This window comes from Felis catus, chromosome C1 (genome assembly GCF_018350175.1).
Source record: "Felis catus isolate Fca126 chromosome C1, F.catus_Fca126_mat1.0, whole genome shotgun sequence".
Lineage (NCBI taxonomy): Eukaryota > Metazoa > Chordata > Mammalia > Carnivora > Felidae > Felis > Felis catus.
Genome location: NC_058375.1, coordinates 77,698,521 through 77,722,202, shown reverse-complemented (window position 1 = coordinate 77,722,202; position 23,682 = coordinate 77,698,521). Strand labels below are relative to the sequence as shown.

The 23,682-nt window shown below is 39.7% G+C and overlaps 1 protein-coding gene and 1 pseudogene across 3 annotated transcripts in view; both read left to right on the top strand.

Moving 5' to 3' along the window:
• Positions 1–23,682, top strand: part of TGFBR3 (transforming growth factor beta receptor 3) — a 209,833-nt gene that overhangs the window by 109,141 nt on the left and 77,010 nt on the right. For all 3 annotated transcript variants that reach the window (XM_006934902.5, XM_003990327.6, XM_019837423.3), the window contains one exon: positions 23,472–23,609. In XM_006934902.5, coding sequence (XP_006934964.2) covers positions 23,472–23,609 — 138 coding nt within the window. The remainder of the gene's footprint in view (positions 1–23,471; positions 23,610–23,682) is intronic.
• LOC102902467 lies at positions 4,021–4,510 on the top strand (annotated as a pseudogene).

Below are 23,682 nucleotides of genomic sequence, written 5' to 3'. Positions count from 1 at the left end.
TCCTACTTCAAAATCCAAGTACCTACAGGCAGGAGGTAATAGTAGCACACTGATCAGGGCCAAAATCAAACACTGGTAAGCTGCTTCTTCAGAGGATTATGAAAACTGGCATTTTGGTCCGTCTTCTCAACACCCTTGCAAAGGACTTGTTGTTAGCTCTAGTTTACAGGCATGGAAATTGAGGCTGAGAGGCTAAATACTCTATTCTAGGTCCGGAGTTTGGAAGTAGTTGGCAGAGCCCAAGCTTGTATCTGCAGCACATAATTCCTATAGATGGGGTCAATGTGCAGTGAGTATCTTTGGGCAAGGTGGGTTTTCCCAAGGTTTAGACATTTATTCAATCATTGAATCAGTATTTATTAAGGGCCTGTTATTGTCAGGCACAGTACCAGGCATTGGTGGCCCTGACACTCCTAATCTTGAGAATTTGCCAAAGGTAGCAAAGATATAGCAGATAGTGAATTCTTCCCCTGATCTTGCTCCCTTTGAGATGATCTCAGTCATTTTGCTGTCCTTAACCATGAGCTTAAATATTGCTCCTGGTGTTGTTGTTGACTCAGTCATATTGGAAAGGTGGGTCTTTGAACTACAATGAACTAGCCATCTGGTAAGTATTACATGTAAATAGCTGGGTTGTCATCTATAGGTTAAGAGCTTAGAAAGAGGGGCAGGTTGGGACATCCTGTTACTAACGATAGTTCTTTTCTATACAAACAACTCTCTCTACTGGATTATCTGTGCCAAAATATTACCAAATAGCTTGGAAACAGGTTAGTGTTTTGCCCTTTAGGGATAAAAAGACCATGGAGTTGAATTTGGAAAGGAATCTTGGAAAATGTTTCAATAAAAATATATCATTCACATGCCCAAAAATTCAACACTCCAGGGCTCCTGCTGGCAGAATCAGGTGAACTTTGAAATATATTATGACTTGATCTTGGATTCTTGCATATCTCAAGTAGGCTGAAAGTTATTTTTGTTTTATTGGCAATGACCTTTTATCAGAAATACCTAGCAGATATGCTTTAGATAGAAGCCAGTGGGCTTTCTGGTAATTTTCTATATATACAACTGTCTTCTTTCCCTTTCAATTTTATTTTATTTATTTATTTATTTTTTAATTTTTTTTTCAACGTTTATTTATTTTTGGGGGGACAGAGAGAGACAGAGCATGAACGGGGAAGGGGCAGAGAGAGAGGGAGACACAGAATCGGAAACAAGCTCCAGGCTCTGAGCCATCAGCCCAGAGCCTGACGCGGGGCTTGAACTCACGGACCGGGAGATCGTGACCTGGCTGAAGTCGGACGCTTAACCGACTGCGCCACCCAGGCGCCCCTCCCTTTCAATTTTATATAAAAACATAAATGGAGAGATTTCTCAGCATCATGTTGTGGAATCTACCCCATATGTTGGTTCATTTTTCCTTTGTCTTTCATACATTGATTCATTAATTCGTTCTAAAAATGTATGAGTGTTTACCAGGTGCAGGCATTGTTCTGGGACTAGAGATACAGTGGTAAGTAAGGCAGAATTTCAGCCTTCATAGTGCTTATGTTGTTTTGAACATAGGGTACCCATTTAGGAGACAGGAAGGGGTGGTTGTTAGGGTGGTTAGGAAAGGCTTCTTTGAGGAGGTGCACTTGAACAGAGACTTGAATGATGAAAAGGAGTCATGCACAGGTCCAAGGGAAGAATAGGCCAGATGAAGGACCTGCTGATGTCAAAGCCCTAAGCTTGGAAGCAGCTTGTTGGAGGTAAGTAAGAAGGCTGGGGTGGCTGGAGTAGAGTGAGCAAGGAGGAAAGCAATAGGAGATGGGATGAGTTAGTTAAGGGACAGATCATGTGGTGCTTTGCAGTGGGCAAAGTTATTTCTTGGCGTTTCTTATGTTTCTCTGTTCTTATCCACTAGTTAAAGGCTGGCTCTAAATTCAGAAGACTTGGGGAAGCCCTTCTTTTCCAATAGTAGAGAGTTGGTTCTATAAAGAAAGACGTAGATAGTTCCATTAGTAAGATAAGTAGAAGCTAGATTACTGGAATGGTTATTTGAGTTCTAGTCTCCATGATGCCATAACCAGCATGGAACTTGGGCATACCATTACCTCTTCAGGTTTCAGTTTCCTTATCTACAACAAATATTTGAAGTAGAATATCTCTAACGTCTCTTCTGTCACTAAAAATCAGTGGCTTTATTATACACAAATTTGATTTTGTGTTTTTTCCTCTGGCTTCTTTCAGAATTTTATCAGATCTGTTTGCAGTAACCAAGTCCAGTGGTTGTAATTTCACCCTTTTCCCTATTCTTTTGCTTCTGGAACAGACAGTAAAGTATTTGGGGGAAAAATGGCAGGAAGAAGTAAAACGAGTGGAATAAAAATGAGAGAACTTCGTAACTTTGCACCTTGGATCCAGAGCTGGCCAGTGTGCCTAACAGTGACCATTTAGCACATTGCCCGTTGACCTAAAAGAATTCCCAGTCACCAAATGAGTCAGTTGTAATGACTGAGACTTGTTCCCAGCCTAAGGATTTATGGTTAACTAAGAGCAGCCATTGTCTTTATTAAGGAGGATTATCCCAACAAAATTATGTTTTTAGAATCTGACAGTGTAATCATGTTGTTTGCATTGACTCTTCTAAAGTCATATATTTTTTTTTTTATTTATCGGAAGTTCTGTATTTCAATAGAAACTAGAAAAATCTGCCAGTCTTCCTGCAATTCGGTCTAAATCATGAAGCTCTCTCATTGAAAAGTATGTCTAGAAGAAATTAGCAAAATCAAATAAATTAACTTGTCTCATTATCTTGTCAACACTACCTATTTTGAAAGACCACTATAAATCTTTATTTGCCCTTAGGATTAACTTTGAGTATTTCATGATTTGTTTTCTTTCTGCCAAGCCTAAAGGACTACAGGGCATACACTGACCTGAAGTTAAAGTAAAAATTAAAAAAAAAAAAAAAAAATGTGGTGTGGGGTAGGAAAGAAATTCTCTAAGACATGTTCACACTGGTCTGAAAAGTTCAATAAATTCATTTTGGAATATTTTCAGTTTTTGAAAGAGGAAAAATCTTCTGTTTTGTTCTTTTGTATTTACTTTGGCAGATTAACCTAAACTTCTGTCAGTCTTTTCATTGAGTACACAAGCCATTTAGTGTGACCTGGCATTTCTGAACGGATGGTTCAGTCACATCAGGCCATTTTTTCTTGTCAGCTACATCTCTTCCTAGGGATCTGACATAAAGACTGTTACTGTCAGTTGGTCACATAACTAGGCTTTGTTCTAGCCTCTTCATTCATGGGGAAACTGAATCCCGAAGTAAGATTCTTCGGCAGAACTTTTCTTTACCCCCAAGTGAATGCTATGTCCAGAGTCTCACACTGGAAGGAATACAAGATTGGGAAGCATCACTGTTAGTGGTCGTGTAGTAGTGAAAGTTCCTTTTCTCCATTTCTCAGCCAAGGATAATTAACTGCTTCTCCCTGACGGCAGACAAATCATTTTCTGTAAATCAGACAATCCTGTTTTCATTCCAGAATTGCTTACCAACAGTTTACTTGATTTTTCAAAAAGTGGGAGAGATTATGACCCCAAACTGTTTCAGGTTTGTACTGGAAACTTGTTAGGTCTTGTGAAGACTTAGGAGGGCGTCTCAAGAAGACATTCCTAGGATGAAGAATGTCAGAGCTGTTTTCCTTTAGGGATGGTAAAGTAGAGGCAGAGATAAAGGACTGTTGGACGTACTTCTTCTACAGGAGAGAACAAAGGATCGGAGATAAAGATTTTTGCATATAACTGGGACCAGAGTTACCAAGCCCTGTGAGTTGTTCCTTGTAAAAAGTGTTGAAGGTGGAGTGCACGTGAATTTTCCCAGGAGCCACTGCTCTTCCTCTTCCCATAAGCGGCCTGAGGTGATCTCTGAAACTGGTTCGCTATTCACTTGACCCGGAAAACCCGACAAAATCATGCAAAGCAAGAGGTTCAAATCTTTGTGTTCACTTTAAGAACACATAGGAAACTGCCCAGGCCATCAAGGGTATGCATATCCGAAAAGCCACCAAGTATCTGAAAATGTCCCTTTGCAGAAGCAATGTGTGCCATTCTGATGCTACAATGGTGGAGTTGGTAGGTGTGCCCAGGCCAAACAGTGGGGCAGGACACAGGGTCGGTGGCCCAAAAAGAACTGCTGAATTTTTACTGCACATGCTTAAAAATGCAGAGAGTAATGCTGAACTTAAGGGTTTAGATGTAGATTCTCTGGTCATTGAGCACATCCAGGTGAACAAAGCCCCCAAAATGCGGCGTAGAACCTACAGGGCTCAAGGTCAGATTAACCCATACGTGAGCTCTCCCTGCCACATTGAGATGATCCTTACTGAAAAAGAGCAGATTGTTCCTAAACCAGAAGAGGAGGTTGCACAGAAGAAAAAGATATCCCAGAAGAAACTGAAGAAACAAAAACTTATGGCCCAGGAGTAAATTCTGCATAAAATACATGCAAATAAAAGTAAAACAGAAAAAAAAAAAAGTGTTGAAGGCAAGTACCTCAGAGTAGTTTCTGATTCTTTGATTGTTTTTCTGTTAAAATATACCCCAAACTCATCAAGTGTTTCTTGAAGGCTTGTGAGCTGGGAACAAACCCAGGGAATGAATTCCTTAGGTCCGAGAGACTTGGATTTGAGGAGTAAAGTTTAATTTCCTTACCTTGTGAGATACTCCTTGGTAATTCAGTAATGACACCATATAAAATTTGGAACAGGATCCAAAATAGGATTTTTTTTTTTTTTTTAGCTCAATTACCAATATATATTCTTTTGGGCAAATAAGTGAAGCAATTGAAGTGGATTTAATAAATTAATGCATTAATGTCATTAAGTGATACCTGATATGCTAGAAATAGATGTACCCTTTATTTTTCAGGAGGCAAGCCATGGTCACAGGTCAGTGAATTATATTACATGGTATTCTTTCTTTGCCTTCACTGATTAGTTAAGCTTGGCTTTCATGGCCCATTGATATCTGGCTGCAGTCTACCTTTCCAATTTTATTTCTCTATATTCTTTTCTACATTTCCTCAGCTTCATGTGAATTAAGTGTTCCCCACACCTTCCCATGTTCCCTCTCCTGCTTTGATATTTCTCTTGAGGCTCTCCCTGCCCTTGTCCCCTTAATTCTTCCTGTTCTGCCCTGTTTACCCTCAGGACCCAGTGAAGTGACCCCCTTTCTCCTCCCATATTTACATCGGTATATTATCTTTTTGCATCCTTTAAACTGTGAATTTCTTGAGAGCAAATTTTGTACCTACTTTGCATTTGAAGTCCTTACAGAGTGGCATTTCCCAAAAATACATTTCTGTGTTGTCTGTCTTCACAGTTTTTGCTGAGTTCATATACTACCTGTATTATTACCAGTATTTCTCTTTAAATTAAAAAAAAAAAAAAAACTGGCTTTATCCTAACATCCTCAACGTGAAATTACGTTTTTAATACCCATGAAAATGAAGACATAAACTATATATAAAAATTTCTTCTTTCTTTTTTTTTTAATTTGTTTTAATGTTTATCTTTGAGAGAGAGAGAGACAGAGACAGAGTATGAGCAGGGGAGGGGCAGAGAGAGGGAGACGGAATCTGAAGCAGGCTCCAGGCTCTGAGCTCTAAGCACAGATCCTGATGTGGGGCTCAAACCCACGGAATGTGAGATCATGTCCTGAGCCAAAGTCGGACGCCCAACTGACTGAGCCACCCAGGCGCCCCCAAAAATTTCTTATTTCTTAACATTTCTTAGTTGTCGCCATGCTTTGGGAAAGATTGATTTGCCAAGTGCCTTACACATACTAGCTAGCCATTTAGTATCTGCCGAATGAAAAAATGGCTGCACAAAGCATGTGAATTAAGAACCTTTTCTCCCTGTTAGCTTAGTAACTTCACAGCTATTAACCTGGAGATGAAACAAGGAGAAGCCAGAAAAGACGCAGCAAGCCTTTAAGTGGAGCCATTCATTCCTACCTGTGAAGCAATTTGTGTTAGATATTACTAATTACTTCCTTATGTAATGCAAACTGCTGGGCCAGTGGGGCCTGTGGATAGCTGACTCCCTGCTGATTGAGTGAGCATCTTGTTTGAAACCCCAGAAACTGTGCAAGGGGACCCCCTCTCCACAATAGGTTCAGGAAGTAGCACTATACATGGAATGCATCTAGAGGAGAGGAACGTGATAAGTGTGCGCACATATCACATCGTTCTAATCAAATTTCTTAATGTTCTGTTCGAGGTAATTTGAGTTACAGATATCTCCCTACCAATTTTTGTTTATGAATGCATTGTGTACTGCCAGTATAATTGAGTTCTGAAGATATTTTCTATGAATTCTGGCTAACGGAAGTGATATATTTTCTTACCTTTTGAGGATGTTGTCAGGCTACTCAGGTGTACCACTTTGAGCTCCTTAAAATAATACATTACAGTACAATACAATACAATAAAATGTTCTGTGTATTCAAGCTATAGTAACATAGTTAATAATTAACTGCAATAATCTTAATAAAACTTAAAGGCTTTTGTAAATTCCTGAAGAAATTTGTTTCTGAGTTGCTATACTTTATAGTTGCTGCTTGTATATAGTAAAGAAGTAATAAATTATAGTTCCTTATTTGCTTTTTAAACTATAGCATAGGGGTGCCTCGGTGGCTCAGTCAGTTGAGCATCCAACTCTTGCTTTTTCAGCTCGGGTCATGATCTCACAGAACTGTGATATCGAGCCCCGTGTTGGGCTCTATGCTGACAGTGGGGAGCCTGCTTGGGATTGTCTCTTTCCCTCTCTGTGCCCCTCTCCCACGTGTACATGTGATAGAGAAAGTGCAAGCAGAGGAGGGGCAGAGAGAGACAGAGAGAGAATCCCAAGCAGGCTCCCAACTACCAGCACAGAGCCCAATGTGGGGCTTGAACCCACAAACTGAGATCATGACCCTAGCTGAAATCAAGAGTCAGACACTTAAACAACTGAGCCATCAAGGTACCCCAAACATTAAAAACAAACAAACAAACAAACAGACAGACACCAAACTGTAGCATAGATTATTAGAGACCCTAGAACAGGTTGTTTTCTTATTTAGTGTTAAATGAGGTTTAGATTTTTTTTTTCTTAAATTTATAGAAAGGAATTAGTCCATGTAAGGTCAATATGGCATGAAGTCTAAGGTTTTTATCAGAAAAACCTCTCCCCCTCCTTCTCCCCCCCACCTCCCCCCCCCCCACCCCACCCTGCTCCCTCTTTCTCTGTCTTTTAAATCCAGGGTTGGGATCAACAGCTGTTCTAGCATGGGCAGGGTAACTTGATATAATGGTATACATTTTTACCCTGGTCTGCTCTCAGAGCAAATTTGAAATGGTTGTTTTGGAAAATGTGCTATGAATTTATCTCTAGACCTTCGCACCAGAGCAGTTAGTTCAGCCCAGCAAATCCCTGGCACTTGATGTGCATCTTTCATAACAGAACTTTGATGCTGTGACTTGATGCCTTGAAATCAGCACAACAAAATGGTGCTTGAAGAGCAGTGTTTACTTTGATCATTTTTCAACTTCTGTGCCCCAGCCTTTTCACGGAGTACAAATTGCTTTACCAGAGTTATGGGGCTGAAGCCCACGGACTGTTTTTGTAGTCTGGTTGCTGTGGTGATTCTTAGCCTTCCATGAAACTCCATCTCCAGGGAAACAGAAACCTTTGCAGCTGTCTCAACCTTTTGGTATCGTATCTGGTAGAGGTCTTCACTGAGCTTGTTGCAGGCCGGAGAGTGGTCAATAAACAAATACGTGGAAATAGGGCATCTCATTCAGGACATGTTGTCTTACTTCCAAACAAGCAACTCCCTTATCCTTCTTGCAAATCATAGAGAACTTTGAAGTATCTCCAAGGCTGGCTGAAGCCAGAGTTTAGTAAGCCGTGGAGATGTTGGTCATGATAATGATATGAGTAAGAACTTAGGGAGGATGGTTGATGACATTATAGAGTTGCCAGGTGGGGAAGAAAGAGTGGTGGCAAAGGAAAAGCTTAATGGGGCTTGTGTGTGCTTGGAGAGGAGAAGTTGGTTTAGGAAGAGGGTTTGGGCTCAGTCCAAGGATGCCAGCAGTTTGGTGTTTGCAGGACTGTGAGGAAAGCTATTTTGACCTTTCGTCTCAGTGGAGGACAATATAGACAAGACCTTCTTTCCATAGGAACCAAGGGAATGGAAAAAAATAGCCATGATTTTAGAGGGTAGAAGTAATAGTAGCTACATTTAGAAGAGCACTTACTGTGTGCCAGTCACTGTTTTAAGTGCTTTCCACATATGACGTGTTTAATCCTTTGACATCTGATGAAATAGGCACAGGTATTATCCCCACGTTATAGTCAATGAAACTGATGCCCATGGAGTCTTAACATGTTCAAGGTCCCAAGGCTGGTAAGTGGAGAACTGAGATTCCAAATGGCTCTGAGTCACTGCTATTAACACTAGGTCAAACTGCCTGTAATTTAGAAAGGAAAGCAGAGTGACCCAAAGGATCGAGTTCCAGGGGACACTGGCCAACTTGGAAGAAAACATAGATCTTGGAAGAGATTAAATAATGCCTTAAAGTGTGTTTATTGATTGTTCATTCATTCATTCATTCATTCATTCATTCATCATTAAATACTTATGTAGGACCTACTAAATGCCAGGTATTAGACTAGACCCTGAGGTAATAAAAAGACAAGTCCCAAACCCTCCTCTTAGATGGTTGATATATACAAAGTTGATGTAAAACAAGGCAGCAGGTGCTCTGTGCTGTAAGAGAAAGATCGTTTGGACGGAGGTCAGGAGCATTCACTGGGAAGAGCTTCCTTCTTCTGAGGGCACTGATAACAAGAAAACTTCTTAAAGGACATGCCATTTTTTTCTGTGAGGTAAATAAACTTGATCCCGTATGAAAATGAAACTGTAATTTTTTTTCAATTGGAAATGGAAAGGAGATTTTATTTTTTAAATGTTTTTATTTATTTTATTTTTGAAAACGAGCGAGCAAGAGAGAGAGATTGTGAACAGGAGAGGGGCAGAGAGAGAGGAAGACAGAGAATCTCAAGCAGGCTCTGCACTGTCAGTGCAGAGCCCAATGGGGGGCTTGAACTCCCGAACCTTCAGATCATGACCTGAGCTGAAATCAAGAGTCAGATACTTAACCAACTAAGCCACCCTGGCGCCCAGAACTATAATTAAATTATGTTAATACATACCGTTACCTCTTTCTAAACAGAACTTAGAGGTCTTATTTGCTGTGTTTGCATACAGCTTGTCCTTGAGAATTTCCAAACCACAGTAGAGCAGTACGTCTACTTTATATAAAGAGCTCTGGTAAGAGTGGGTTCCAGAGTAGTGAATGGAGAGCACTCCACAAGGGAAAGGGTTTGAGAAGGCTGAGGTAATCCATTGTTATAGGAGAAACTTTCCATGATGCCTCAGGTGATGACTGTGCAACGTTCCTAAAATCTGGTGAAGGCCTTTCTGTAGTACATAAATTCTTAACTATGGGCAAGCATATTAGTGCTTTAATTCATTTAAATTTTAACTCATTTCTTTCTCATAATAACTGTAAAAGGCTGGTACTGTTATCCTGGTTTTTATATAAACAAGGTCAGACAGGTAAGGAATGGAGCTGGGGTTCAACACAGGGAGTTTGATGCAAATGTCCATCCTGTGCTGATTAGTTGCATTTCACTTTTTGGGTTCCATAGTAAGCCATAAATAATCAAAAGGCAGTCTTTCAGACACTAAGATGTTCTTAGAGTAGCTTGAGGCTGATATAAGATTCCCCCTTCCCCATGAAATATCTGGTCATTAACTGTCCTAAGAGGGACGGCATCTACTTGGCACATCACCCACATTTTTTTTTCTCAGTGCTTATTGGGAACCTCCCATGGTGAGTGGAAAATTAATAGGAGAAGAAACACAAATTATATAGTTTTGCTACTTGTTAGCCCAGGTTAAAAAGTTTGTTTGCTTAAGGAGGTGGTATCTGATGATGACTTTGAATTTATCAGGTTTCTCTCTTTTTAAAAAAATTTTTTTAATGTTACTTATTTTTGACAGAGACAGACAGAGACAGAGCATGAGTGGGGGAGGGGTAGAGAGAGAGGGAGACGCAGAATGCAAAGTAGGCTCCAGACTCTGAGCTGTCAGTACAGAGCCCAATGCGGGGCTTGAACCCACAAACCGTGAGATCATGACCTGAGCCGAAGTCAGACACTGAACTGACTGAGCCACCCAGGCGCCCCAGATTTCTCTATTCTAAAAACAAGGATATTTTAGAATATTATCCAACTGTAATGGTCTGAAAATTTTGAGTTTCATCATCTTTCTTTGAGAGAATAATAAAATTTTCTATCACATTGAGTTAACCATAACTTTGTAATAAGTATAAATTATCTAACTTCAACAGTTTTGTGTGATTGCGCTGATTTCTTTTAAGGTTAGGGGGATTTAATTTAATAAATTTTGAAGAATAATGGCTTTTTCAAAGCTACTTCTAATTTTAGAGTCTGGGCCCTTAAGCAGGAGACAATAGGCTTCCACACACTCGCATATATACACCAAGACAGATGTGATCAGAACCTACCACAGTAGGATTCTGAACTCTTTATAACTCTCCTCACTTCCCTGACAGATTTGCTCTATCCTAGTATCATTTTCTTTTGAAATAATTACTATTGAGAAATACTCTTGAGGACTTTACAGTATTGCTTATTAAATATATGGATTTTATTTATTTATTTGTTTATTTATTTATTTAAATTTTAAAAATTATTTTAGAGAGAATCTTAAGCAGGCTCCAGACTGGGTGTGGACACGGGTCTTGATCCTATGACCCTGAGATCATAACCTAAGCTGAAATCCAGAGTCGGGGACACTCAACCAACTGAGCCACGCAGGTACCCCTATGTGTATATGGATTTTTAAAAACAAACTTAAGCAAACTTCTTTAGGGAAGAAATGAAATAGGAAGTGGATAAAGCGATTCTGAAAGTCTCAAGCAAAGTATTCAATAATTAAATCACAGAATTCCTAGACTCTAGGGTCGGAAGGGGTCTTAGTGCTCATCCAGTCAGGCTTATACTTAGCTTGTGAATTTTGTTTCTAAAATATCTCTGACAAGTGGTCATGCAGCCTATCCAAGTAGTTCTGGACATTGGGAAGAGGGGAGAAACCAGAAGATCAATCATGTTGACAGATTTTGGCTGTTTGTTACATAGAAGTTTGGATTTGATTTGTCCTGCCTGCTTGTTGCCTCTCCTGACCCTTGACATCCTCTTCCCTCCCCCACACAGCCTGGACATATCTCGGTCTTGTGTTGTGTTACAATCATCTTTTCGTGTGTCTGGCTTTCCTCTGGACTGTGAGGAAATTGGTGAAAGATAGGCTGTGTCCTACTCATCTTCTTTTGTCAATATTAATAGAAATAATTGTCATGGTGCCTGGCACATCATAGGGTGCCTAACTAATGCTGTTTGAATAAATGAAAAAAAATGCATAGGAAACACGTTCCCATCTGAAGATCGCTTAGTGTGTGACTTAGCCTTGACTGTCTTAGATGAAGGAAATCCTGAGGATTGATGGGACCTTTCAGCTCTTCTGAGATAAACTGAGTTCCTTGTATCACGTGACAGTCTTTCCAGGTGAGGTTTGAAACTGAAGAGTTAGTCTGGTTCATCCCATGTGTAAGTTCAAACCACATTTTTTTGGTGTGTGGTGAAAACATAGTAAAATGTTAGCCAAGGGCTACCATGTTAGCCCTTTTGGAGTGTATAGTTCAGTGGCATTTGTACATTCACAACGCAGTGCAACCATCACCACTGTCTCATTCCAGAACATTTTCTTCACTCCAAAAAGAAATACCAGAACAATTAGCAGTCACTTTTAATCTCCCCTATCCCTAGGTCCTAGTGATGACTAATCTGCTTTCTGTCTCGGGATTTGCCTGCTCTGGACCTTTCATATGAATATAATCATACAACGTGTGGTCTTTTGTGTCTGGCTTTTGCACTTCACATATGCTGTCAAAGTTCATCCATGTTGTAGTATGTATCAGTACTTTATTCTTTTTATGCTAAGTAATATTCCATTGTATGGATATGTCACATTTGCTTGTTTTGAATCACATTTTTATGGCTGGGTAATATTCCGTTGTGTGTGTGTGTATCACACCGTCTTGAGCCATAAAAAAAGATGTGATCTTGACATTTCAACAACATGGATGGGTCTAGAGGGTATCATGCTAAGTTAAATAAGTCACATTGAGGGAGACAACTGCCATATGATTTCACTCATATGTGGAGTCTAAAAAACAAAATAGATGAATAAATAAACAAAAAGCACAATCAGACCTGTAAATACAGAGAACAAACTGGAGGTTGCTGGCAGAACAGGGAGAGGGTGGGGGCTTGGCAAAATGGGTGAAAAGGAGTGGGAGATACAGGCTTCCAGTTATGGGATGAATAAGTCATGGAGATGAAATGTACAATATAGGGAACACAGTCAACGGTATTGATACAGCATTGTCTGATGACAGATGGTAGGTACACTTGCGATGAGCATAGCGTAACTATAGAGTTGTCAAGTCACTGTGTTGTACACTAATGTAACATTGTGTGTCAGGTATAATTTAAAAATTTTTAATCACACTTTTATAGAGAGATTTGTCATTATGATGAATCAAGTTTCTTATTTCTGCCCAAGCATCATGAATGGCAAGGAATCTTAATTATTCTTACAAAATCCTAGTAGTTTTGTAATATTTAAATTTATAATCCAGGTCTGAATATTTTGTAATGCACCCCCACCCCCCACCCCATGCTTCTACTTTTCCCATTTTGGCTCTACTTACTGCTCATTAGAGAATGAGTCAGAAACAGAATGGTAGACTATGGTAGTTTCGCTGAAAATGAGAATTAGAACGCTAGCAGCTGTTGACTTAATAGGCGTTTGGGACTTGACTGAATTATGAAACAGAGCTTAAGTTGTTTGATCTTGGTATCTTTTAGGACCTTCCAGACTTTGGTCAGAATTGGAAAATTTCTTCAGAGGTATATTATGAAAAAGTAACTTGTACCTTCTGCATTTAAATGAGAAACTAAGCCTTTGTAATACTTTGAAATTCTCTTTAAATACAGGTGCTGTTGCTGTACTTATAAACATGTAAAGCTTACATGTTTAATACGCTGAGTAAAGTTCAGAGATTAGAACCTTTTTTCCCTCATTCCCATAAATCTCATAAGAAATGAGATTATGTATGAAAAGTTAAGACACTGTTAGTATTTTCATATGTGAAGGCAGAACTCTATATTTCTCGATGTCAAAAGGGGGAACAATTTTGGTTATTGTATTGAAAATGAATTGCTGTCATCCCTTTTTCTTTCTGTTTCTCTACACATTCACCAATTCCCAATAATATAAATTGGTTTATCAGGCCTTAAGTTTGCTGACTATGTGTATGGTTTTGACAGGATTACAGTATCTTTATTACTGGGAAATGAATGGCTGGATAGTATTAACTCTATAACTTGAAAATGGCTGGGTTAGAATTTGTACTTGTTTCATTCTGACATAAAATCCATTGCTAGTTGGTGCCATGGCACTCGGTGTTGATTTATCTGTAAATAAATGTTGACAGGACCATTCTTTTTCTTTTTAATTTTTTTTTTAACATTTATTTATTTTTGAGAGACAGAGAGAGACAGAGCATGGGGGGGGGGTGCAGAGAGAGAGAGAAGGAGAGACAGAATCTGAAGCAGGCTGCAGGCTGTGAGTAAGCTGTCAGCACAGAGCCTGATGCAGGGCTTGAACCCACAAACCGTAATATCATGACCTGAGCCGAAGTCGGATGCTCAACTGACTGAGCCACCCAGGCGCCCTTTGACAGGACCATTCTTGATCTAATTAAGAAACATTGTTTCTATGTTTAGGTCTTTTCCTTTTTCTATGACTTAAGTCTTTTCCTTTTTCTTTTAGTTTTTATTTCCCTTTTTCCTTTAGGGTATTAATAAGTATTTGAAGATAGAAACTTCAGTAGATTTGTTACCAGGTATCCTGATCTTCATTGTAGCTTTAGCCCTTTCCAGTTAGAACAAGTGTATTGAACTACTTTTAATGCTGTCTCAAGAAAATAGGAAATTTAAGCCCTTCAATACTGGCTTTAGAAGATATTATTCCATCTCAAACACTTAACTATAACATGCCAAATTCTGTATGCATATTTTGGCAACTTTCTGTTTACTTCTGTGATCACAAGTCTTACCCTGAAACTGCAGGACTCAAGGAAAATTGATTGTGTGGAGGAAAATAGGCAAAAGTACTGGACTCTAATGTAAATACTGCAAACTGAATTTGTTCTATTGTCAATTAGGCTTTTCTGACAGAGTTCATTGCCTGAATTAAAAGCATTTAAAATTCCTTGCCTCTGAAAGATAGTGGAACATTCAATCAAAGAAAATGTTGTTGTTGTTGTTGTTGTTGTTGTTGTTGTTGTTGTTGTTTTTCAGGAAAAATGCTCCCAAAACACATAATGATAATATGTTCTCCCCACTTTGGCTTCTGGGTTATTTCTCTCTTTCTCAAGATAGACCATGTAACGTTGAAACTAAAGTTCCTTGAAAAACATTTCCACTTAAAATCATAACCTGGCTGGATGAGACCAGAACATCCTTAGGGGGCCGGTACTGTGAACTTCAGGAGTTGTTTTTGTTAGAGTTTTCAAAGGAAACCAGACTTTACAGAATTCCCAAGGCTTTTCTACCCTGACCAGAATTTAGTTTCCTTAGAGAGTAATTTGGTCTAATCCACATATCAACCAGGAGCCCCTGGAGTTCAAGGAATGATTGAGTCGCACCTCTGCTAATTCAGTGACTTGTAGAAATACAGAGGGTATGTTTTTGCAGACTGTCAGAGCTTTGAAGTTCTCATGGCCCTGTTCACTTCCTGGTTTTGCAATTCTACATGTGGTCTGGGATACAGCTGATTCGCTCAGATGTGAAATGCAGCTAACGCCATTTTGAGTTCCACAGTGCATTTGTTCATGAGAATTACAGTGAGCATTACTAAAGCTTTTGTAGAGGAGATAGAGGAGGATTTACATCAAAGCAACTCACAACTTTAGCTGGCAGTGTAGACATCACAGTTCATAAAAATGCTTGTTGACCCATCCCTGTGGAGTTTCACTTACCTCCCAGCTTGTGCTTAGCTTCCCATCATCTTGCTCACAACTCATTGCCCTTCCTTTCTTCCTGATCTTTTCTTTTCCAGGAGCAAAATCATTCCTGCCTCTTACTCCTGTAGAGTAGGCTGCTGTCCTCTTCTTGGTCTCAAGGCCAACACTGAAGGTTAAGGTACAGTGGGAAAGTAGGGAGAAAAAAAGTGAAGGACAATGGGAGATATTCACTCTACCCCTAGCGTTGCCACTCTCTGGCCATATGTCTTTGGGAAAATTTTTTACCTCTCAGCACCAGCTTCTTCACCTTTAAAATGGAAATAATTAGGTAATTAGACAGAATCTCTTCTGATGGCAAATCTTTACCCAGTAGAAGGCTTGTGGACCTGCCTGTGTCTTTCCTTGGAAAACAATGATGATGGCTGTCCCTATTCTCGCTGTTATTCATATTAACAACAGAAACACAAATGCAGTGTTTGAAGCCCATGCCTCAGTAATTACTCCTCTCCAGATTTCTCTTTTGTGCTGAAAAGGTGACATTGTATGCCCATTCACAGTTCTTTACCAGCTTCAGGTTAATGTACTGGTCTGGGGGAATCCAGGTGTTCTTCTTTTATAAAGCTTAATGCATCTTAAATCACTGCCTGAACACCAGTGCATTTTGTGTTTTTTGCTATTACAAATTCACTAACTTTAAGATGGTGATTAAGCAGCAATCTTTACTGAGATCTATGACTGCAGTTGGCAGGTGGAAATGATTAATTCAGCACTCAGATCATGTGAGAATTGGCTTCTTGCTATGCCTACTTTTTAAATTAGCTCCCCTTGGTCACCTCAGTGATTCTCTTTATTATGTAGTTCAGTTCACCACAGTATTGACAAGCTGGCCATTCTGACATCTTATTATTATAGACGTATCACGTCAAAATACTGGTTTATTAAACAGTTAAGTAGCAAAAACAGTTCCAAGCCCATTATAAAAAGTAGAAGTTGAAAGGAAATACATTTGTGTAGTACATGTTATATGGCACTTTGGTTATAATAGTAGTGTTAAAAACAATAATAGTGTTTGGGATGGGTCTGTTTATTAAGTGTGACAAGGAATATAAAAAATAAAAGCAGGCTTTTTTTTCACATTAATCGATGTGCAAATATTGAGTTCCTTCAGTTTGTCTAGAATTGTACTTTCTGATGATTCTCGCACACTTCTTTGCCTAAATGAAAAGTGTTTAAAATTCTGTGCTCTAAGAGAGGGTAGAACGTTTGGTCAAAGTTTCTTATCTTTGTTATTTATCCCTGAGAAGGAAAACCTGCTCCAAAGGCTTTTTCACATTTTATCTATTTGTATATTCATAACTGTTAAAGATAACAAAATAATTTCTGTGTGTTGTTTGCTTGTTTGTTTGCCTAGTGTGGTCCCCAGACATGGCATAAGTGCTGCTCTGCCTTGTGCTGTACACACAGCAGAGGATGATGATCAGGGTCACAAAGCCTGGGCGTGACCTTGGAGTTCCCCCCAACATATATTCCCAGCAGCCACGGCCGTTCGTTTTGGTAGCATGAGTTGGAATCTGCTTTTCTCAACTGTGTTTTAAAGTTCAAGTCAAACTTGATAGTGAAAGTTAACATTCTCTTTACTAGATTCACCCTCACCCCTTTTGGCCAGAAAACCATGACAGTATGACTCTGTAACCATTATTTGAAGCGCATTTCATGAGTAACTTTTATTTATTCTTTCAGAAAAGTTGTTGACTGCTTGCTGGATGTTCAGCTCTGTGCTAGGCCCAAGCATGCAGAAATGAGTGTGACTCAGGTTTTGCCCTTGAAGAATGCCTTGAGGATTTCACAGTGTGTGTGTGTGTGTGTGTGTGTGTGTGTGTGTGTGTGTGTGTGTAAATGACAAACATCTAAACAGATTATTGCAGTGCAACACGGAGGTAGTAACATGAGCATGGTCTGTGGGAGCACTGTTCCTCCAGCCTGTGTGCGGATAGGGAAGGATTTTACTGATTTTGAGCTGGACACACCTGTCTGACCAGGGGCTGGCAGGAAGATGCTGAAGGCCAGAATCCTAAAAGGCTATGGTGGGTTGATGACATACAGTAAGATATTCAGATGGCAGATACTTAATACTAAAGGATGATGGAAAAGTGCCATCAGCAGTGGCCTGCTGAGGGTTCCCACAGCGCTTCTATCCCAGAGCAATGCCCACATCCACGGTCCCCCCTTTCCCTGCCTCTCTTCCCCATAGTGACTGAGCTGCGGGCTACTCTGGGAAGGAAGGGCCAGGGTCTCTGGAATCCCCTTGCAACTCTCCCAGGACCCCTTTAGAGGGCCATGACCTGTAGTTTCAGAAATATTCTTCTGTTTATATCAGCTCTTGTCCCTCAACCCCCAACCCAAATTTAGTTCCGAGTATTTTTCCAGGGCATTCAAAATATAGAGCAGAGAGGGCAGGCTTATTTCTGCATCAGATTTCAGACTTTTATTTTAGTTTTTTTTTCCCCCTGTTTTGTGGTCATAATAGATTATTTTCAGAAGCTCCCAGAGAATCCTGAATCCTGTCCTTGTTTTTAGGGGGAGGAATTAGTTTTGGAATTGAGTTGCTGTATCCCTCTCATCATGTTAAATGGTTTTAAGACAAAACCATTGGGAAAAAGAGCTCGCTATCATTTGCCATAGCAATGTGAAATCTCTGACCCTAGTGCTGAGAGAATGGCCAGTTGACTTCCTGGGTGAGGGTAGAGACACGAAAGGGGTCAAGATTCTTTGAATTCAGCACCAACTGATTAATGTTTTTCTAGAAATTCAGAGAAATGTGAAAATAATATAATAAGGAAAAATGTTTAAAGGTCCAAATCCACCCCTCCAAGAATATTTTAAGGGAATCTTTTTTTTAACTTGTTTTATTTTTTATTATTTTAAATTTACATCCAAATTAGCATATAGAGCAACATTGATTTCAGGGGTAGGTTCCTTAGTGCCCTTACCCAATTAGCCCATCCCCCCTCCCACAACCCCTCCAGTAACCCTTAGTTTGTTCTCCATATTTATGAGTCTCTTCTCCCTGTTTTTATATTATTTTTGTTTCCCTTCCTTAAGGGAATCTTTTTATACCAATTCCCAAATGGCAGAAGATAAGCGACGGCAAATAAAATGTCAGCTGTAGGGGATCCTTAGACCAGAACATATTTTCAAACACCGCAGCAGCAACTAACTACTATTTCCCATTCACAGCAATTGGTTGCACATTTTGGATGCATCTGGGGTCAGATTTGAGCTCCTAAAAGTCCTATTGCCCAAATAGAAGTGAAATTTGAGTTCAGCTGTGGTACCTCAGCATCCTGAAATAGATTTGTGTCTCATTGTACGTCTGTGTAAATTATGGGTGCTATGAGACCCAGATTCAGGATGTTTTCAGTTACTACCAACAGTGTTGCTAAGTGGATGTCTCCTTACCTCTGAAGAGGGGATAGATGATGGCTATATACAGACCAAGGTGTGATTTTATGGGTCTTGGTTATAGACACACTGCTAGAGTTCTTTTCTTATCTATCTACTTGTAAACTGATTATTGGATCTTTCATTTCAGAGAATTTGGTCTGTTTTTAGAGAACAGGAGTCTCTCTGGTAGTGGTTTGGATGACTTCATTGTTTCATAGGTCCATAGGGACTGTTACAAGAATCAGAAATGTTGAAAAGGAACCTCACTGACACTTTAGCAAAATCGGACAGCTGTTAGACTCTCATATCAGTTGTTTTGCTGGCTTTCCTTATGTTTGTTTTAAAAACCCCATGAGTGGGGGGGAGGGTGTCTAACAGGAAAATTTTGAAGTCACTATGATAGAACTACCTTGCATCTCTGCTGTGAACCCTTAGAAATTCAAAACAATTTTCATATGGCATCTTTCCATAAAGAGAGTAGAGATTTTTTTCTTTCCTGAAAGTACATAATTCATTTCCATGAAGTGATTTACAAAGTTTGAGACAATATATAGTTTTTGCTTATAAGAGATCATTTTGGGGGGTACCTGTGTAGCTCAGTCGGTTAAGTGTCCAACTCCTGGTTTCAGCTTAGGTCATGATCTCACAGTTTTGTGAGTTCGAGCCTCATGTCACACTCTGCACTGGCAGCTCAGAGCCTGCTTGGGATCCTCTCTCCCTCTCTCTGCCCCTCCCCCACTCACACTGTCTCTGTCTCTCTCAGAAGAAATAAATAAACTTAAAAAAAAAAGAAGATAATTTTTGGAAAACAAAATTGTCATTGTTTTCTGGTCATAACGTGGACAAGGACAGTCTTCCTAAGTGAGAGATACGAAGTTTGTCTTTCCACTTGGGGGCTTTATGCTCCTTGGAGTTGGCCTTGATTTTGGTCAAAATTGTATTCAGATTCCCCAGGAAAGTACTCAGAAGAGATTTACTTTGCATTTCTTTATAAAATAGGAGAAATACATTAATTACATCTGGTAGTTAAAGTGCACAGATAACCTCAGTAGACCTAGTATAAATAGATGCCATAGAACAGATCAGCGTTCTCTTAGCTCAGAACCAGTGAGCTTTTATTCATTTAGGGGATATCAGCAATGTATAAGGGACAATGTCTACATATGGGATGTGACAGATTAGACTTACTTGCATTTTCTCACACCGTGAGGAAGACTGAAATGCAGCACTGTTGAGACAAACATGGTTAGGGCAGAAACTCTTGGACAAGGCTTTATGGAACACTTTGTGGTCAAAGTATGGTTTTAAGAGGTCACTGAATCCCCAGAAACTGCATGTACAAGTGTTTTATTTCTGAATTGTCATCTAGTAAGTTCGTTCTCTGAGAGGATGACACGTTAAAACCACAGGTATAATCTCTAGTTTAATTACATGGAGTCATTTTGTTTCTGTTTCTGCCTTTAGAATGTTCCTACTCTTCTACAGGGGACTCCTTAACCTGGCTTAATGGGTACTTAACCTGGAATTCATGGGCCCTGTAGTGAATGTGTTTTCTCTGACATTGCTTGCAAAATGTAGTGCACATATGGGTTTTTCTGTGTGTGGTGCATCTTGCATTAAGTTCTCAAATGCTTTATTACTGCCGAAGACGAACACAGAAGCCACCTATTTACAGACTAGTCATTGTTCCCTCATTTGGGATGCATCCCCTTTAGTCCCATTTGCCTTCACAGCCACACGGCCCCTAGGTTTAGTTTGTTATTTCTTATGAAGACCATGGACTAAGTGGTGACTCTTACTTTCATGTAGACTTAACATATGATTGAGAGTCAACCCTTAGAACTACTGTTTGGATTGCCAAGCTGGAAATCATTGGATACGCACTTGTATCATTTCTCCACAGCTGTTTCTTTGCTGCCATCTGCCTCAGCTCTGGTCATGAGACCATGATCATGGGGCAGTAATTTACCCAAGAAAACCTTTAGCAGAATGTTCTTATCCTTGTAACTGTAGTCTATCCTAAGTTACAATTGGTTCTGAAGAGGATTTTGTTTTTTCCTTGGCTTTTTTTTTTTTTTTTTTTTCCAGCCTGAGAGAAAGTAGGCACCTTAGCCAGGAATTCTTTCAGAGATATTCCGAGTATGTTCTCCCTACCGTTCGGAGAGCTTTTATACCTTCATTCTTTCGTTGGTTGTTTTTGGTTGTCCTCTGTATTCCCTTCAGCAAGATTTATTCCAGTAGAAGAAGGTTGTTGAGGGATTAGGTGAGTGGGTGCTTGGGGGACTCTTTGTTCATGCCAAATGATCTTTTAAAAAAAGTATTGAGTATTTTTCTTTTAATTTCCCAATCATAGTGTGAATTCTTCTTTGCCAGATGGTTTTTGGGGCTTTGCCTGGGTCCTGTGTGCCAGAGTCGGGGATTCATCTTGGCCAGACGCTGCCACATATTGAAGAGGGAGCCGTTTCCAGGAAAGCTCAGAGCTGTGGCTCCTAGAAATCTTTCCTTGATTGTGTGAGCCAAGCCTCGACACTTTTGACCATCTGGAAGATTTTGGACCCCAGCACCAATATCTGTCTCATACACATTTTTCTTTTCATTTCCTAAGTTTTTTTTTTTAATTCTTGTTCATTTGAGATATATATTTATTGCAATTTTATCTACACACTTCAAGAGTGGTATGCCTGAGGGCTGCAAAGAAAATTAACAGAAAAAGAGTTGACATCCCTCTGTGGATACCCATGGCTATTCTTCGTGCCATGATGGTGCTCAATAAACAGTTTGGAAGGAATAAATCTGGAAACTTTTTACTGACACATACTGTTCATGACAGAGTGTTTCTTAGCAATTTTTCAGGTACTCTTGTATAAGTAATGACTTCATCTCTCCTTTCTTCACTTTCCAAAGTATATGCTTTCTGTAGTGTGCATCTCTCTGTTAATACTACAGTTTGAATCTTTGCCCCAAGCCTGTCTTGTTTACAGTGGCCATTGATCTGTTTATTTCTAGATGCGGACAGCTATGTGAAATGCTGTGAGGTAGAGTTTGTACAACCAAGAAATGTGTTATTATGCTGTAGCTATACTCAACATCACTTTTCATTAGTGCTCTGCTTTTAGTAGTTTGCATATGCCAAATGTAAAGATGATCCTAGCTGTGTTGCAGAAACAGGTCATGATAGTATTGCTTGTGTTCTGAAATTTTTCTATAAATTAGCTAGCTACGTCCCTTTGAACCTATCAATATATTCAGCTTTTTTCACCTTTTAGGTAACATAAATTTATAAATTTGCTGTAGTAAATCAATCCTTTAAATAACTGTCTACCCTCTGTTTCAGCACAGTATTATAGTAAGACATATCTTTGCCTACTGAGTGTTTGCAGTCTGTTTCAGAGATTAAGACACACGCTCAACAGTTAATGAATAGAGATGGTATTATACACCAGAGTGTAAATTATTAATAGAATAAAGTACTTCCATGGCATTGGAAATTAGAGAATTAAATATCCAGTTGGTACTCACCGAGTACCGACCCTGTGCTAAGCTAAGTCATGGGTACTGAAAGTAAAGTTCGAAGTTGTATTATCAGTGACCCGAGAGGCTGTTGTGATAAGCGACATTGGTGTCAAAGGCAGTCCCTACAATAAAAGGCAGAGATATGTTGAGATCAAAGTGGGCCAGCAGCCACTGGAAGACGTAAAATAGTCCAGCTTTGAGTGCTCTATCCCTAATGGCTGTATAGACTCAGATCATAGATCTGGCCATTTAATGCTCATAAGGATTATGGCTGAGATGTTCCGTTATTCCCAGTGTATTACTCAGTCTCTGTCTTGCCAGCTAAAGTCATTTTTCGTGCTTTCCCTCTCATCACTTTCTGGTGCTCTTGGGTGAGTTCAGCTTGTTAAAATATGTGCTTCTTGGGTCTTGCTTCACCCTTCTGTACAGAAAGCCAATATGAGACATGCTTCTATGAAAGCATCTGTTCAGTATTTCTTTATTCACCCTTTTGCTTCTCTGTGTTCATGTTGACCTATCTTGGCTGGTATGCTCCAGGAGGATGTTGAACCCACTGTTTCCAGCTGTCCTCATAGGTGCTTTTTGATGATGTTAATGATGATAGTGATAACCTATAATAGTCCTTGATCCACTATCAAAAGTGGTCACAGCTTTCTTATCCAGGCTCATGGTTTTCTTCGCTGTTTTGTTTTTGTTTTTGTTTTGGACCAGGCCTGCATACAGTCAGTTTTTATTCTGTGTGTTCTCTATACTTCATTTTTTTTTGGAAAGCCCCCTTAGGCTAATAGCTGGGTTGATGAAAACTCCCCTTGGCAGCCCCTTTCCTGCAGCTTTCAGCACTTTTTTTGGCAGAACTCACTTCACTTTTTAGAGGTTGGAGTTCACCTGGAAGAGAAGAAAGTCCTTTCTCTGGTGATCCACAGGGATGATCCCAAGACATTCTGTAATCCCAGTTTTTAGCTTAATCATTTGACTTGAAGGATAAAGCAGTCTTGAGGGAGGGTAACTTTTGCTCTGTCTTTGCTAACTTTGGGGGGGGGGGGAGTGTTCTGATTATTTGTGTTCCCCTATTACTAGGAGCTGAATCACGTTTTAGTTGAGATTAGTGTGGGTTGCCATTTTTGTAGTAAAAATTGGTCAAATACTGGCAGCAGCATCTAGTTCAAACTAGTATGTCTTATCCATAGAATCTAAACTACCTTATAGCTTCTTTTAATGGTGAGCTGTGGAAAATTATTCCAGATCCTGTGCTATGTGATTTTAATGGAAAGTCAGTGTTAAGATTTCTCTTTCTGTTGCTTCCTAGGTCACTCTGCACCTAAATCCCATCTCCTCGGTCCACATTCACCACAAGCCTATCGTGTTTGTGCTCAACTCCCCACAGCCCCTGGTCTGGCATCTGAAGACAGAGAGGCTGGCAGTTGGGGTCTCCAGACTTTTCTTGGTAAGTGTTTGAAACCTTCCCCAAGTGTCCTTAGCATAAGGATATAATGACACTAAAACTTTGCAAGGGTTTT